Source organism: Hippichthys cyanospilos, chromosome 6 (assembly GCF_059441005.1).
Source record: "Hippichthys cyanospilos isolate Australia breed blue-spotted pipefish chromosome 6, RoL_Hcya_1.0, whole genome shotgun sequence".
Classification (NCBI taxonomy): Eukaryota; Metazoa; Chordata; class Actinopteri; order Syngnathiformes; family Syngnathidae; genus Hippichthys; species Hippichthys cyanospilos.
Genome location: NC_142374.1, coordinates 11,636,214 through 11,654,373, shown reverse-complemented (window position 1 = coordinate 11,654,373; position 18,160 = coordinate 11,636,214). Strand labels below are relative to the sequence as shown.

General features: G+C 40.1%; 1 protein-coding gene across 1 annotated transcript; it reads left to right on the top strand.

Annotated features, from left to right (window-relative positions):
* The first annotated feature begins 54 nt into the window (after positions 1-54).
* Positions 55-11,047, top strand: n4bp1 (nedd4 binding protein 1). The gene is made up of 12 exons (XM_088417666.1): positions 55-569; positions 6,215-6,442; positions 6,601-6,777; positions 7,056-7,582; positions 7,676-8,006; positions 8,396-8,728; positions 8,868-9,097; positions 9,264-9,394; positions 9,651-9,747; positions 9,956-10,063; positions 10,175-10,276; positions 10,558-11,047. The coding sequence occupies exons 1-12, from the start codon at positions 258-260 to the stop codon at positions 10,874-10,876; spliced, it is 2,895 nt and encodes a 964-aa protein (XP_088273792.1). The 5' UTR covers positions 55-257; the 3' UTR covers positions 10,877-11,047.
* Positions 11,048-18,160: the final 7,113 nt, after the last annotated feature.

Genomic DNA, 18,160 nt, shown 5'->3' with positions numbered 1-18,160 from the left:
AGTGGAGTAGAGTACAGAGTCAAGTGTCGATCTTTGATGACGTTGAAGTGGGACTTTCCGCATACGTCATTCGTTGCTTCCGACTTCTTAGTTAGCCCGGCCGTGGTGTTCTTTATATTAGACGTTATAAACATCGCTCTGTCGCTGCGTATTATTTATCTATCATAACATGTAGACGCCAAAAAGTACCAGAAACGCCGACAGGTTGGGATATTTAGACGTGCTTGACCGAGGCGACGCTCACGCCGAGAGAGGCTATGTCAACAACGCGGCCCCTTCTCGGTATGAAGCGAGTCACCGAGCTCGCGTGCGTCGAGCAGCCGACCAGCGGGCTCCCCGCCTCGGTCGCGAGGCAGCAGCAAGACACCCCCACGGTGGATGAATTTACCGTCCTGGAAAATAAGGAAGATGAGCTGAAATGTGCCCGGCCTCGAGTGGAGTATGTTTTTAAAGTGACGTTCACTATTATTGGGCTGTTGGACCACACGGGACAAGCGCACGGTAGCACTGCTGCGCGTCAGATATGGCTTCAGCTCCGAGGAAACACCGAGGACGTTTCGAAGGCAAAGGTAAGAGGGTCTTTAATACTATGCCCCCAACTAAAACGGCGAGTCCACGTGACTGACTGGTGTAAACATGTGCAATCGGGTCGTATGAACAAACAGGTCACAGTGCCCTGTAGCGCATAACTAGCGGAGGTCTTGCTCCATCTGTGTACTGTACAATAGCTTCCCCGAACATGCGTACAGAATTTCTCACTTCTGCATCTTGTTTCTTGACGTGTGAGTGTGGAAGGGTCTCCCCTATAAGGACGCTGCTTACGTCCCTGTTAGCTATGACTGCAATATCAGCCACACACTGCACACGCACCGTTTATTTGGTTAAATCAATGTGTAGCATTTTGGTCCGTTCATGGAACCCCCCCCCCTTTAAAAAATAAAAAAATAAATCAAAAAAGTCGAGCAGCTGTGCTCGAGGTCTTCGGGGATGCCTCAGGAAATTATCCAATGTTGCCTAATTAATCATGACTCATGAGGGAAAGTCAACTCAGGATGGTTATTGACAGTGTATTCAATCCATTACGACTTCACCGGCCTATACACGGCATTCTGAATAATATTGTGTCTGTGAAATATGAACTAAACAGTGAACTTCGCACGTGTTTATTCATGCCAGAGAATGGGGACTTTTGCCTCGTGCTGTTGACTAAAAATGACATCGAAGGTGATTAGGGCTCAATTGACAACCAATCACTGTTCATCTTGTGAATGTCACATGGGCAAATTCAAACCTCAGGTAGCCATTCAACCTCATTTTTTTTTGCATAGAAGTGTTACTTCACAGAGGCATTCCGCTCGCATCGTATTGTGCTTTTTTATTAAATATGTAAAAAGATTGGCTTGAACAAGAAAGTTACTTTCAGTGAACATAGCCTTATACAGTATAGAAAAACTGTTTATTCACGTATTGACACTGTAGAACACAGGTGTCAAAGTCAAGGCCCGGGGGCCAGATCCGACCCGCCACCTCACTTTTTTTGGCCCTTGAAATGCGGATGTGACTTCAGGTTTCTGACTAAAATACCAAAATTGCAAGTTGTCTTTAACTTTTAAAAATTTGGTGGAAAAAAACATTTTTTTATTCTCCAAATGCCTTTTGAACAGTTTTTGCCGACTTCTGATATCAAAACTTGGTAAATGTGTGATCAACACACTTAAAATGTATTTGAATTCACAGTCATTCCGACCCTTTGACAGAAACTATCACTACAATGCGGCCCAAAATAAAAAAAAATGTTTGACACCACTGCTGTAGAATAAATAGCTTGTGACGATATAATCACTATTACAACATGTATCTAATTTGTTTGTGGTGTTTTTGTTTTGGTGATGTGCAGTATGTTTGTAATGTATAATTTATTGCCTTGGCTCAATAAAGATTGGGAAACAATGAAGTACAGCAACAAGAGCATACTTTTAAATTCATTTATGAATAGGGTTGGCTTATGTTCAATTCAACCCCAGAAGTGTCCAAACAATATTTTCAGTAGTGACACCAGTGTCTGAACCAATCCTAAACAGAACAAACAGGCACAGAAAAGACAGAGCAGACAAAGCAGACAAAGGAAATGCATTTTTGTAACTCAATCAATAGGTCTTATGAATTGATGAATACAAGACATGTGCCTGATTCATTTGAGGCATAGGAGGCATAGGTGTTGAACCTCAGTCTTCAAGGGCCGGTATCTTTCATGTTTTCAAATTTTCTTTCCCCAACACATCCGATTCAAATGATTAGTTTCATTTATTAGCAAGCTCTGCGGGAGTTTTAAAGGTATTCTAATCATTTGAATCAGGTGTGCTTAAGAAAGAAGGTTTGAAAACTGCAGAATACCGACCCTCAAGGACTGGAGTTTGACACCTGTGATTTAACACATTTATGTTGGAACTAGGGAAGCCTTTGTTAAACTTAAGTCAACCTGTGTGTGTGTGTGTATGTTGGGGGGAGGTTTGTAAACTGTGCCCTCGTCCAAATTCACGGTCTGCATTTTTTGGAGGATCATTCACCATCAGAAATTGGTAGTTTATTACCTAAATGACCACTTTGCCAAATATAAGACTCAACTGTGTATGGAATGCATCCTTATTTGTAGGGTCAAATTTTGGTATTTCCCATTTTACCATGTATAGAAAGCACAACAGTTAGCCATTAGCCCAAACCTTGTGGCATCTTCACGGTCTCTAACATGCTCTGCTACAAGAATCACTTCCTTCTTGTAAGCTAATGTAATATTCCTGTGTGTAAACAAGCATGGACTCGGATCCTGGTTCAGTCTGCTCTCTTCTTTTATTGAAAATAATGCGGTAGCAACCTCGGCTAAACACAAGTAGCTTGTTAGCTGCAACCAACACAGCCAACGGACTGCCTCTAGATCGTCCTATTACCGTAATTACCATAAGAATACATCTGATATAGAAATGCGCATCTGTACATCATAAATCTTCCTCAAATGTTGTCAAAAAAGTCTCATCTTTAAGTTACACTTTAAAGGAAGCACCCATACTTTTGGCCATTGGCCACATTTTTGTGAGAAAAAAAAAAAGTTAGTCCTAAATTTGGGGAATTACTGTATTATACCACCAAAATGTTGTCAATTAAAGTCCCACTTCGTAAGACATAAATACATGCATCATATTGTCGCAGTTTGGCAATTACTACAATCAAGAACACATTTTAAATTCCACAAAGGTCAAACTCATTCTTTAAAGGCACTCGTTTCAGTGATTGTTTCGTTTTGACCGACACGCCCAAGTATGTGACATCAGGTTCTCGATCGTCACTAACACCTTCCTTTCTGTCCTGCTTAGTCATTGTTGAGTCATTCAGAATCCTCAGCCCAGAGTCTGTTAGTGACTTTATCAGAAATGGGGACTTGCGACCCATAGTGACTTTAGTTACTATTTTTTTGGACTTGCAATTGAACTTGGCCTCATCCACAAAAGACTGGAGACATGACTCGGACTCCTTTTGGAACTTGTGAGCATTACGAGTCACTTTAATTTATTTAACCTGGGAAATCCCATTGGGATTAAAAACTTCTTCAAGGGAGCCCTAGCCAAGAGGCAGCAAAAAGACAATTACAACACAATTAAATTTACATAAAAATGAGTTAAAAGCAGGCAATAAAAAGACAATTACAACACAAAATGACATTCAGATTAGTAACAGGTACAATTTATGGAGGTTGTCTCAAGTGCTCTCAGTCTGGATTTTGAAACCTTTCAATGAGAAGTTCTGTTAATTTCCAGTCCTTTTGCAGCTTGTTCCATGTCGAAGGGGCAGAGAAGACAAAGGCCCTTTTTTTCCCAACTGTGTGCGAACAAACGAAACGGAAAACAACAATTGATCAATTGAACACAAACCTTACGAATCAAAACTTTTCTGTGTGAATAAATTACAGAAGTAGGAGGGCAGTTGTCCAAGCATGGCCTTGTAAATAAAAGTGTAAAAGAGAGTCAATCTCCTTGCGGATAAAGACAGCCATCCTACTCGGAAATACAGTTCACAGTGGTGAGTCAAGGCCATGCAATTAGTGATAAACCACAAAGCAGCATGATTAGTTTAGTTTTGTCATCATTAAAGACTCTATGGCATGGTTTGCTCTAATTTCCTCTACCATTAGGGCTGTGTACTAGGTATGGGACAAGATACAAATCCCACGAGATGAGATATCTCACGAGATTGATTCCACGAGAACAAGATAGATGAAATTTTTGCAAAATATTTCAGATAAATTTAATTTCAAAATGATATATTTTTATTGAGCTGGCAGCAGTAAACCAAAGTTGTGCTGCTGCAATAACAGAGACTTGAGACGTGACTTGGACTTTTGGGTTAAAGACTTGAGACAAGACTTGGACGGCATTAGAGAATTGGTCCTATCTGTAGTCTGTATATACAGAGCCTAACACCTATATTAGATCACTACTCAATGTAAGGTTGCTGTTGCTGCCCTCAGTTGACAGCATTCACAATTTACAAAATATTTTTTTTCATCTTAGATGTGATTAATACACAAGAATGGAGAAGCTCTTTGACCAAAATTGTATTTTTTAATCATAAAATAGGTTATCAGTTAAATTAGAAGTGTACTTTTCTGTTTTACCATCCATCCAAAAAGGGTATTTGTATTCCTGAACTGAAAAAAAATGCTTGATTAAATTCATTCATTACTGTAGCAATTCATAACATGTTGAGTCACTAAAACAATTTTAAGAAAGTGCAAATACAAAATATTGCAGTTTTAATTTAATGATTACCTCGGTAGAATTGACATTAAAAAGGCCTCGATAAAAGATGTTTAAAAGACAATATTCTGTAAATCGCACACGCCGCGTCGAGTGATGTCATCCTCCTGTACAGATTCTGAAGATGGTTTTGCGTGGACAAGCCAGCAAACTCCATACCAAATTTCATAATAAAAAATTAAATGAATTAGAAGAAAATCCACAAGTGCACTGTACAACTAGCAAGGCTCCAAAGTGTCATCATTTCTGGTTCATTGGTGCTGCTTGCCCTGTGGGGAATGTTTCCCTGGCATATTTCAAAATTTTTGGGATCCTCAGTTAATTTGTTGTGTTAAAAAAAAAATCATTAATTGCGTCATGAATTTTACATTGTTTTGTAAAGCGTATTCAGAGTTTAAAAAAAAAAACATCATGTTACTTCATGATAGTGGATTGTGTTTGTTCCTCCCTTTTTAATCAGTGAGGAATTTGCTAACACCCTTTATTCACCACACCTGAAAGGAAGCTACCGGCCAAACCAGCAGATGACTCATTAAGGCATTTCTAGTACCTGGAGATTCCCTGAATGAGTAAGTGGTAGACCGATGTAGTGTATACTCTTTCTGAGCTAGTGTTTTGCGTAAACCTAGGTATCACCATTGAACCACATAATATGTGTGTTTAATTCAGACCTTCTCAATTATGTTTTGCCAACCCCCCTGGAAGAGGGTTAGCGTTGACTCTAAATAAGATTATTATCGATAAAATGTATACCTAAACCTGTATCATTTTTAACATTAACAAAAGAAAAAAGCAATATAAATCAACTTTTAGCAACTGTTATCATATAATGTTATTTTTTACAGCGTTTATATGGGTTACAGCTTAGTCAAAAACTGGAAAAAAAAATAACCAAGTGCGTCAAAACGGCTGATACTAAAACTAAATAAATGATGAAAATTCTTATTTTATTTTACTTCACTTGACAAAAACAAAACATTTTCCCTGGTGTCATCCACTCCCCACTTTTTGAGAAGTACTGCTTTAATTGAAGATTGTGCACATGTCAGCTGTCCCTGCAATTTCTACTGTGTTTGAAAAATGTCTGAAGGTTTTGGACTGTCAAAAATGTAGTGACAAAGTTGTTAAGTTGCCAAACTTAGGTAGCCCGCTGTCATCTTGGTAATGAAAGGGATCTTAGACAAATCTACCCCCTTGCCCCTCAAAACAAAAACATCAATAACATCAAATGGGTGTTTTCAGCCAGCGTGTGAAAACAATTATATTAAGTGTGCTATAATACTTTAGACTTTTTATAATTCGCCAGAAAAAAAAAAAAACTTTTGCATCAAGACATCTGGATATGGTTTGCAATTGTGCAAAAATATTGACCATTTCTCTCAACATTATTTCTTCCTGTTTTATAGGAGTATGTGAGGGGGCTATGTGACCCAGAGCTGCAAAAAGAAGAACGCTATCCAGTGGACATGCATTGTATCTTTGCTGGAGCCCGGGGCCTGTTCCTGGACAGACTGATACGGGACACAAGTGCTGAGGTTTTGATCCCTGAGCCAGGACGCCTGCGCTTGCTGGGCCGTGCCGAGCCTGTCGTGATGGCGCAGAGCAGAGTTCAGCAGTTTGTGGCACTTTTCCAGGTAAGGTTAATATCCAACAATTTGCTGCAGATGTCAAATGTCTTTATTACCAACGAAGCAATGTTCATTCTGCCACTTTTAATGAGCAAAATCATTTTAAGCCAGAATTACTGTCTTTCATTTCCAAATATCTGCCATTTTGCCTGTTTTTTATGCAGGAAAAACGGAGCCTGCTGAGTGACAGAGAGCAATCAGTGAAACGCGCGTTCAAGTCTTTTGTGGAGGAAAGGGACGATAAGTACACCATGGAGCTTCTTCTGCTGCCCAGTGCGCTGAAAGAGGAATTACTCGGCCTGGTTCACAGTCCTACAGGCTCACAACACACGCACCCACAGGTTTGTTTTTACAGTAGTCACAGTAATAAGATGACACGGATGTGTGAAAGAGCTAGATTCAAATACTATGTACTACCATTCACAAATAAAAAGCAATAACAAAACTACTACTGTAATAAACATTTGGGAACAGTCGGATTATCACAGTGAGTCCCCCAAAGGGAGACAATTTAGATCCCAGTGCTTTACAGCATCTTTTTTCATTTTTTTAACACATTAATCTTGTTGTGTATGCAAGACCAAGTTAAACCAAAACCCCAAATTGTGTTGTCTCTCAGGCTCTCCTAAATCAGAACCTACATCCCAGCATGGCGGAGATAGAGCAAGATCGCTCACAGAGTAGCACACCTGTTACAGAGCTCTCCATTCGCATCCTTGACACCAGCTTTGAGGACAGAGGGACACGGACGACGCCTTTTTGCGACGGCGCCGGAAAACTAGGTGGAAGTATCGGTTTGGGTCCCGAGGTCATCCTGCTGAATGGCACCAGGCCTTCACACAAGCGACGCTCTTCAGAGAGTGAAACCCGGGACACTAAAAGACAGTATTCCCTTGAGCGGAGGGACGAGTCCCCGGAGAGGTCAAGGGACAGGGAGCGACACCGGGACAGACAAGGTCACGGGGCCAGTAGTGGTTATCGATCCAAAAACGCTTCTTCTTCATGCACAATCTCCTCCTCCTCCTCTTCATCCAAAGCACACACTGTTGCTGGGCCAATCATTCTGAACCCTTGTGAGGGTATCACTGAAGAAAGCGAGGCAGTCAGCCCAGAAACCAATTTCCGTTGTTTGGTCAATTTCTTCAGGTGAACAACACAGTAGTAAATATGATCACATCTAATTTAAAATGCATTTTAATGTACAAAGGTCATTTTCTTTTGAAACCAAATTTCCTTCAGAACCATGGGATACCAGCAGGACGTGGTGGAGCGTGTCATCAAGGATACGGGACAAACGGAAGACACCTTCCTCATACTTGAGAAAATCGTGGCGGAAACGAACAGTTGTGAGGCGAAAACAAAACTAGGAGTTGAGGACGCCAAACTGAACAGCGTACTCTCCTCAGAACGTCCTTCGTCGTCCTCGACAATGACGACATCTCCGGCCATCGAGAGGGGGTGGGAGTCTGAGAGGTCCAAAGAAAATATTAAGCCCAATCAGCATGGTGCCAGTAGTAATGGACTTTGCCACCGAAGGCAGTGCAGTGGCAGTGAAGCCGGCACTCAACAGGTAACATCCATCTGATGCTTTACGGTTCAGGTCGGTTCGGGGAAAAAGGGAAACGATTTCTAGTTTTTCCATTAAATCTACATCTAAATAGCATCGTTACCGCTAATGATCATTTGGTGTGCGGTATATATTTCACTCAAGTCTGGCTGGACTTGCATTAAAGCAAAGAGCAAGCAGTTTTGAACATCAAAATAACATGTTTATTATTTAAGTGCTTGGAAAATGAAGTTGATTGGTTGATATGTGAGATAGGCTTTAATGTGGCTCAAGGGCAGGCGCTATAGAAAATAGTTGGTGCAAAACCATTCTGGTTGGTTTAGCAGTTTTTTAATTGTAGTTTTGTGTCATACCGTGAGTTTAATGCTACATTTTTATTGCGGAAAAAACAGGCCATTACTATCAAGAGGAGCTCCAGTGCCCAAGGTGGCGCAGGAAACTACGATGTCATTATCATTTCTGATGACGACGATGTCAGCGCGTCAAACAGCAAAACAACAGACACTCAGACATCAACGCTTACAATGACACATGCTGACACCCAGACCGAATCCAGAATGGAGTACTTGGCACGAGGAGGTGGGAACGTGTTACAAAGGGATCACTTGTCACGAGGTGGGGCAAGAACTTTGGGCGCATCAATGAAAGTTGAGAGTGTGACAGCACTGCGCAGCACACCCCAGTGGCTCACAGCTAGCACCACCTCTGTGGCTTCCACTGCCAATGTATGTATTTCATGAACGCGATGGCTTTCTTATTTTGCCTCTTGTTTTATGTCGTGATAAATTTCGAGATGAAATGAACATCGTTTTTCTCGTTCTTAAAGATGTACTGGAATAACAAAGGATTGAATTGTTTCCTCAGTCGGCTCCTACCACAAGTCGGCCCTCCGTCTACCAGACCCTTGCCCACACGGGCTGTCACGGCAGCGGGGCCAGGATTCCTCCCGCAAGCAACCCGCCGGCGCCTCCCGTGACGGGTTTGGCTCGCTTTCATCAATCGTTGAAGACCCCATATAAGCTCAAGCTACCCAATGAGCCAGGACTACCAGATTTGCACCACATAATCATAGATGGCAGCAACGTGGCTATGGCGTAAGTTTATATGAGGAGATACTGAATTTTCTCCGTTGATGGCCTGGCCTCAATAGGCTTAGTGCATCAATTCATTGCCAATGATGTTTTCCATTTGAACAATACAGATCCTTCCGCGCATTTTCGTTCTTGTCACACTATTTGTTTTTTGTCCCCTTCTCTTTAGTCACGGCCTAAATCGTTTTTTCTCCTGTCGAGGGATTGCGCTCGCAGTGGAGACGTTTTGGAGGCGGGGCCACAGGGAGATCACTGTATTTGTTCCTCAGTGGCGTCAGAAGCGAGACCCACTGACAACAGGTACTCAAGGCATGTGTAGCACATATAAATCAACAGACAACAAAATGGGCCAAAAAATATGTTGAATCTGTTTTTGGCCGGGGGGCTTTTAAGTTGTACTTATGGATTAATATTGAGCTTTATGTATGTATGTAGTTATTCACTTATTTACTTACTTATTTCCAAACATAAATTCAAGAACTATTGTGCTATTTTGCATTCATAGGATTATCATTTTTTTTCGCTTCTGAGTCCATGTTTTGATTTACGCTTCCAGAACAACATTTTTTAAATCAACTAGAAGATCTGCGACTGCTCTCTTTCACCCCCTCCAGAGAAGTCTGTGGCCAACGAATTGCCTCGCATGATGACAGGTGCATACATGCAACAAACACTCACCTTTTGAATTAGCATCATGTAGTGATGTTGAAGCAGTTTTTTTAAATATTAAGCAGGAAAAAAACTTTTGAATGTGACGCACATCCATTCAGTAGTGTAGATAAATAAAACAAATCCATTTTAAAAAACTGTCTCAAAAATCAAAGGAAATCCTAAATGTTAAATTCCTGCATCTGCCATTAGATTCCTGCTCCACTTAGCTGAAAAAACAGACGGCGTCATTGTCACCAACGACAACCTGAGAGACTTTGTCAATTCGTCAAACACATGGCGCCGCATCATTCAAGAGAGGTGAATGATCATCTGCTCAAATCTCTCATGACTGGAGTGAATGCCATTCCACGTATGGCTGCAATCTTAAATTCAATTCTCTCTGTCCTTTTTTTCCCCCAAATCACACAGGTTACTGCAGTTTACTTTTGTGGAGGACCACTTCATGATCCCCGATGACCCTTTGGGTAAAAACGGACCTCATCTGGACATTTTCCTTCGTAAAGCCAACAAGTGTGTCCTTCCTTAATTTTAAAATGTGACGTTTCCCCACATCATGATGACACATTTTGTGTGATGTATGCCAGACCCCATCCAACACAGCACACCACCCACATTCCAAACACAAGATAAAGGCATTGCTTGTCATACACCTTACCAGTCAATAGTTTGGAAACACCTTCACTTTCATATGGTCTCCAACACATTCAAAGGTCAAGAAAATCAAACTAGTGTAAAAACTTTGAATGAGCCAGTTTGACATCTTTTCTTCTTCCCTCACTGTGTCTGTCCAGGCATTTTCCATTCGCTCCTCCCCCTCTGAGACCCCCGGACCTGCGTCCATCCAGCAACCATCAGCATCCAGTCTATGTGCAGGCCCTCCACTCTGCTCCGTGGAACCCCACCGTCACTCCTCATCCCTACCAGGGCCGCCGTCGCACCGCCTCTTCCTCGCCGTCGCCCCCTCCCCAACGCTCGCCGGGGGAGACGTCTGAGCTGAAGAGGCAGTTGTACGCCATTTTTCCTGACCAGAAGCAACAGATCGAGCGCATCCTCAGCGACAACCCGTACATGAGAGACTTGAACGCCCTGTCAGGGTTGCTGCTGGGATGAGTCCAACAACTGGCCCAACAACCACACTTCAGACATGCATACAAGGGGACCCGCAACACCGTAAAACAACTATTTATTTTTGTTTCCATGGTCTTTCAGCCTGGTCAGTCTTATTTTGTATTTTTACTAATCCTCAAGCTTATTTGTTCATCCGATATGACCCCCCCCCCCCCCCCCCCCCCCCCCCCCCTTCAGTTAAAACAATTTCATCAAAACTGTCAACACAAAAGTTTGAGGGGAAAAAAATGGGGGAGGCAGGTCTACAAATTTAGGACAACCGTAGCTCATGAGAAGAAGACTGGTCCCAGAACTTGGTTCTTCTTACCACAAATGCATCTGTACTACCTAATTACCTAATGACTGCCATTCGAATAATAAACCGGCACAGTGGCTAATCTAGTTCATGATTTCCCTGCAGAATGACATTTACGTTTACAATGCAGTTCATCATTTGAAGACAACATACATGCATCTGTATATATTCATAGTTTTGCCAAATATGAAACTACGCACTTGGCACATAATGAGCCCATTCGTGTCCTTTCAAAACATATATTTGGAAATAATACGTTATACTACACAGTCACCTTTAAATTCAAGGAAATAAGTCCTAACAATTTAGTTTTCCCATTTGCTGATGTGGTTTGGTTAACGACCCTAATGTTTGAAGGGTTGTGGTAGTCAACTGATTTCTCTAAGTATCAAGCCCACCAGTAGCTTGCTTGTGTTTTACCTTTCAGTTTCTCAATCTAAAATTGTTCCCACAAAAAAATTAATGGAAAGGAGATTCATCATTGGTTCAATATTTTTCCAAGCGTCACTTAGTGAGAGATTAGCTTGGGCGGTGGTCATTTTGGAGCCCTTTATCACTGTAGTCTCTCCACTTTGTTTAAAACCACTACAGAGTTAAAATTTTGTGGTTTTCATTTGTTGGATTGAGTTTAATTGCAGTCACAGACCAGAACTATGGACACTTTGTTTTAATTGTACATTTGTAAGGGTCAAAGATATACTCTTATAATAGGTTCCATTCCTCGCATTAAAATGCCCAATTGCTGGCCCTCAAAGAAACACTCCTTGTGCTTCTTTCACCCTCCAAGCAAAATATGGATAGAAAGACTCTCCTGCATGCATATGTGGTGTTCATTACTTGTGCAACATACCAACCCAAGTTTGTAAATAAAAAAAAAAAAAAAAAAATACACCCACACACGTTTTTGTTTACCACATTGTAAACATTGCTGATGGATCTTTTTCGTTGTATTTTTTTTTTTGTAAATCTGAATATTTTTGGACGTGGTTTAATGTATGTAAGGAATCCAAATAAATGCCACAGTCTCCAGTAAGCTTCTGAGATACCCTTGTATCCTCTTTTGCATGGTGCAATGATGGGCAAAGCACAGCTTCAACTTTTTTGAGTGATAGCCTGAGTTTTTGAAGTGTATAAATAATTTATTATTTATTATTAATAATTTATTTCTTGCAGGATCAATAACGAGGACTACCATATGAAGAAAGGCAGCAAACGTGATGCCACAGCAAACTGGTCAGTTTATCTGAACTTGATACAAAAACAAAAGTAATTTAAATTACATGCCAGAACAGACGAAAAGCCATAGATAAAAAAAAAGAATGTGCGTATTAGTTGATTCCTGCATGGCTTATACATTCTTGTATGCTCTACCAGCTGCGTCCACGCATGCTTTTGATGAGTGGGTGCTACTGATAGAACCAATTCTCGCAAAGCTGCAGCAAATCTCTTGCTCCCGCTAGGGGTCAGTAGAGCTTTGCAGGTTATGGTGTTATGTCAAGGTTAACATTTAGAATGACAGTACGTAGTCTGTAATAAAACAATTTATGTTCATGAAATAGATACATCATTGAATTAACCTAGAAATAAATGTTACTAAATCGTAAGAAAATTTGATGGACAAAATAAATGAGTTCAACACAGCTCATTTTTTTATCGTTGCACATTATGCCTATTGTTTACAAGGTTTATAAGTCATGCAATTGTGTTTAAAGGTAATACAAGATATGTACAGTGCTGTCAAAGGGAAACTATTTTTTTGTCAGTATGACAGTGATGTAAATACGGTACATTTTTTTTTAAACGGCGATTTTATTTCTTGGGAGTTGGGGGGTTCTCTGGCACCGTGTGTGGCTAATCACTTTTTAGGAAAACAGTCCAATTTCGTTAAAAAAAAAATAGAGAAAAGAAGATGAGAAGTTCTTACCTTTGATTACAATTGTAAAATAATTACACCATTTTTAGTTAGTTTTACCATCACTTTGTAGGCGAAACTTTGAAATTAATGAAAATAAAACCAGCGATCATCTGAAACATAATTTCAAAAGCACAGTTGTGTTAGGCAAGCTTAAATAAATAAATACACAAATAAATAAAACTCAACCAACACGAAATAATATTTAGAAATAATTTTAGGTCATGCATACAAGGGCCCTGCTTGAAAGAGTTAATGAACGACTTTAATTTTTGCACATCTTCGAGGTGAGATTGTATTGCGCCCCTCTCCGCACACACACACACGCACACACACACGCGCGCGCGCGCACGCACACTATCAAACAGTTACCAACTGTCTCTGCTAAAGTCCGTCATGCACAAGATTGAAGGCTTCAACATAACCTCAATAATGCTGAACATCACCAGGAAGTACGGTAAACATGCACCATTTGCTTCTGGGTCTATCAGGAGTCCACAAAATGGGTTCACGCCCAAAGAAGATGGCTGCCAAATGTATATGGGCAGCATGACTCAAACACACCACTTATATTTCAACCCAAGACACTAATTGACTATGGTTGTGTTGATCAATCGTGTGTGCTCGTAAGTGCCAAAATGCCTGTAGATGTTTACCACTGTTGCACATAGCCTTGGTTTGCCCAAGTTGTAATGCTTGTGTGACAAGCCTGTCAAACAAACCATGAGTCCTCTATCACTTGTTTAACATGCTGTGGTTGATTTTTCAGTTCTCAGCAATTGCTATCAATGCCGATACCCATAAAATTGTACTGTTTTGACTTTGGGATGAAATGCTGGTGGTCCTTGGGTGCCTTAGAATATGAAATTGCCCCTGTGCACTTAAAACCTGTCCTAAAATATGCGGGTTACGTCTATGTCAGTATGTTTTATATCTGATGTTTAATATAAGCACTCAACATTTACAAAATATTTCAACCATCAGTAAGAATGGCAGTATTTTCTTTTATGAATTGACAAATATTCTGAAAACACTATTAAAATAAAACATTGTCCACATGTCCATGGCAGACTCTCAGACGTGTGGTGTTTTTATGTTTAGTTAGGCAAAGAAGTTTGCTATGGCTTGTTACATGATGGAGCATGTTTTTTGCTTTCGTTTACTTTGGCTGCTGTCGCAGCCGGGTGCTTTGCATTTATATGGTAGGCTAAGGGTTATGTTGGGTGTGTTTTGTTTTACGTTAATCTTACTAATTATTTGATGGACAATTCACATACAGTATGCTCTTCCATTTTCTTGTCTTCTCCTGCCCTCCCACCCACTATATGAGAAAAAATAGATCATCGCAATTTAAAGAACTGACCCTGGCACCTATTTTTGACTGACTTAATTCAAAAGCTGCCCTCCTCGTTGCTCTGTGGTGTGCTTGTGTACAAAGCTTATAATTATGGTTATAAATAAACACAGCAATGTAAAGTGCACTGACCACTGCTGTAGACATGCAATATTTCAGCAGGTAACAAGATGCAACTCGCTCTCAAGCCTTGGGGATAGCAGCAGCAGTTTGGAGAGCAGAAGTGTCAGACCCTCCGAAAGGAACAGAAAACACGGCAGATGGAAACAGTTGGCATGTGCGTTTGTTGGAATTTGTGTCAAACTGGAAACTTGACAACAGTTACAACCCATTCCATTATTGTTTCAATTTTGCTGTCAGAAGTGATGGCATTTCAAACACACGCAACAACATATTACGGAAAATGCATTTTTCTATGACTTGTATAAAGTAGTTGACACCTGTATAGGGAGTCTGTCCACCTATCAAGTGTAAAATTAAGGATCCATGTAAATATTTATTTGCCTGTCTAATTCCACCGGACGAATTGACATGATAGCACACCCGCTGCAAGATGATTGTCCATCTGCTCATTTGCATGAGTTTGGGTGAAAAACAAGCTGAGGTTACCATACAAGAAATAATCTCATTCTTGATTCCTGGGATATTTTGATGAAAACATGTCAGAGGGGACTAATTGGTCAATTATGAGGAACATGCACAATATGTCTCACCGTTAACAGGCAACGTTTGAAGTAACATTCATATCTTAAATGCAACTGTAATAATAAAATCACTGCCCTGAGTATAACCTTAACATGTATGATTTGAGGTGCAGATGAAAGAATAGTGCCGAGGGCAACCGTACGTTATGCTTCATGTTTTTTGACACTGTCTTAAAATGGAACCATTGCTGGGTAACTCAACCCTGAAATACTCTATACTAGAATATTTTCTATGTAGCCCTATTCTAAATAGCGATTCCAAATAGCTAGGTATTCTGTTTGAGGAATATGACTAAAGCTACAAAATTCACATGTTTTTATTCAACTGCCCTCAAAATGACATAACAGTTGCTCAATAACCTCGGCTCAGCTGGCGAAAGTCACATTACCAAATGCAGAAACCTCCCAAACGAATAAAAAGAAGAGGACGTTCCTGTTTAATTACATTCAAAAAGGAACATATGAATCATAATGTTATGTTTGGACTAGTGGTGCAGCACTGAACTTATTTCGGTAATTATTGTTATTTCTGTTCTGTTGTGCAACCTGTGTGCGCCTAAGATGCCTCGGGAGGTGTGCCTAAATGCTGGGTTGTTTTCCTAACCCAATTTGTCAACATCTGTGGAGTTGGAGCAGATTGGGTTAGCAACGGTTGGGGTAATTTCTCTGATCCAGGAGCTGGAGAGCTAGATCTGGTCACCATTTTTGAGTTATGTAGAATTTGAAAAAACTTAAAGTTATATTTATAGGAAACGTTGATAGTCATTGGGCGGTTCAATTCCTCACACACTTGATGTTGGACAGGGTGTGTGTCTTTTTTTCATGATAACCCGCAAACCCATTTATTGGTAACTTAAAATCATCAACATAAGTAACTTTTAACCTTTTAAAAGTACAACTCCAGTGGCATTCTACTTTCCTGCTTCTTCGGTGTGACTTCCTTTACTTCGATTCAAGTGCCTCAGCTAAATGTTGACCATGTTCTCCATTTAAAAGAAAACCCTGAAAACTTTGTAAGGAGCCAGTGAGCCAGAGTCAGGAATGTGTACAGCATCTTGGATGTGAGTGTTCTGCCAAGCAGAGTTATGTGTGGAATTTGCTGATGGCAGTGGGAACAGCGGGTGCCTCTCAGTTACCTTTCTCCGTCTCTTTTTGTGTAACCTCAGCCTCTCCAACCTCTTCTTATTCGCTGTATACGCATCCTGTTCAAAGCCTCTTTCTGTGGCTTTCCCCCACTCTTTTCTTTGTTTTCCTGGGGGTTCCAGGGGTCTTCAACAATACAAGTGTTGTTCTGCCAAAAATTCACAATCCCAGAACAGCTTAACTATCTGTGGGGTTTGGTTCTCCCCATTTCCTCTCCCCCAGAACCCCACACATTCTCCTTACTGCTCTCGCTTCTTCCATTGCTTTTGTGTAAGGAAACATTTTATGCATTGCAGGGCCTCACAAGTGCCTCATGAGTTACTGTTGCAAAAATCAACATGCTTTCATATGCAGCTTTCATGCTAGTGCTTAGCTCTTTTATAATTTTTCAGGAAAAATCGATTTCTATGGTGTACTGCATGCCTGTTTACCACAAGATGAAAGCACGTTGGCAGATCAGCGTGGGGTCGGTTAAATCAGTGATTCTCAACCTTTTTTCTTTTTAATGATCCTCTAACCATCGCAAAAAATAACCAAATAAAACAAAGTGTCAGTGTTTTTCACAACAAACACTTTAACACAATTTACTACTAAGTTGCTTCATGTTTCATGTCAATTTCTCTTGATTAAAAAAAAAAAGCTGTTGCTGTCAGGACATTAACTCATCCAATCTCAGACATATTGTCACTTTTGGCTAGAAGAGGGTCTAAAACGGCTGGTAAATTAAAAATAAGCATTTGATGAAGTACTAATGTAATTGATTACCGGGCACTTTAGGTACTAACAGTACTAAAATACGTGATCACTTTACATACCCAAATATTAAAAGAAGTAATTAGGTATTTAAGAACTGAAGCAATTAATTACTTTAAGTAATAAGTACCAAAGTAATCAAGTACTTTAGGTACTCAAGCAGTAAATTAATAGATTATTTATGGTACATATAGTAATTACTTTAGTTTCTGTGGACCTATGAAAGAACTTAAAGTAAATGATTACTTCGATGCATAAAGTAATGAATAACTTTAGCACTTAACTACTTAATGCAATTGATTACTTTAGTACCTAGTTCATTGAGTACCAGTCATTCTTAGACCACTTGAAAAATAAGACTTATTATTATGATTTTTTTTTTTTTTAATAGGTACCTGGAATTGAATGTCTGGACTCTTAAAAAGTAAAATAGAAATATGTCTTTGGATTTGAATGAGTGAAGAAGCATTAGATTTGCTGATGCCTGCTGGAGAAACTTTTCCGAAATGTAACATACCGCCAACCGTTGGATTAAATAGAAATTTATTTGACTGAGGAAGGCTAACGCTCATCAAAACCATGTAATTTCAGTTGATTGTTATGTATGTAATTTTTTATCCTTTGCGAGTTTGACCCAAGAGTCTCAGAGAACAATTGGCACTTGGGAACAGTTTATGCGTAAATATACGTGTTATATCTCCATGGATATTGCCAGTGTGGCTATTGAGGGTGATGTCGCTCCCGAAGAAATAACAACGAATCTCTATAGCACCTTCAAATAATTGCGTGATTAACTCATTAATATTTGAATATTTACTGTTGTTTTAAATAATAAAAACATGTAAAAATAAGAAAGCTGGTCAAGTTCTTTAAACCCATCAAGATAACAGGCACATAGTGTGAAGCCCTCACAGAAGCAATCACAGATAAGTGAGTAAATGAAATGAAATGACTTTTTCAATTGATTGGGTGCACATTTTGACACTGTGTATCTCAACTATCTCAAATATTTGCTTGCACTTTGCAACTGTGATTGCTATGGGATGCCAGATAAAATCACACGGTATGGTGTGAGGATGGTACACTTGGAGGCTGTTAGCACGTT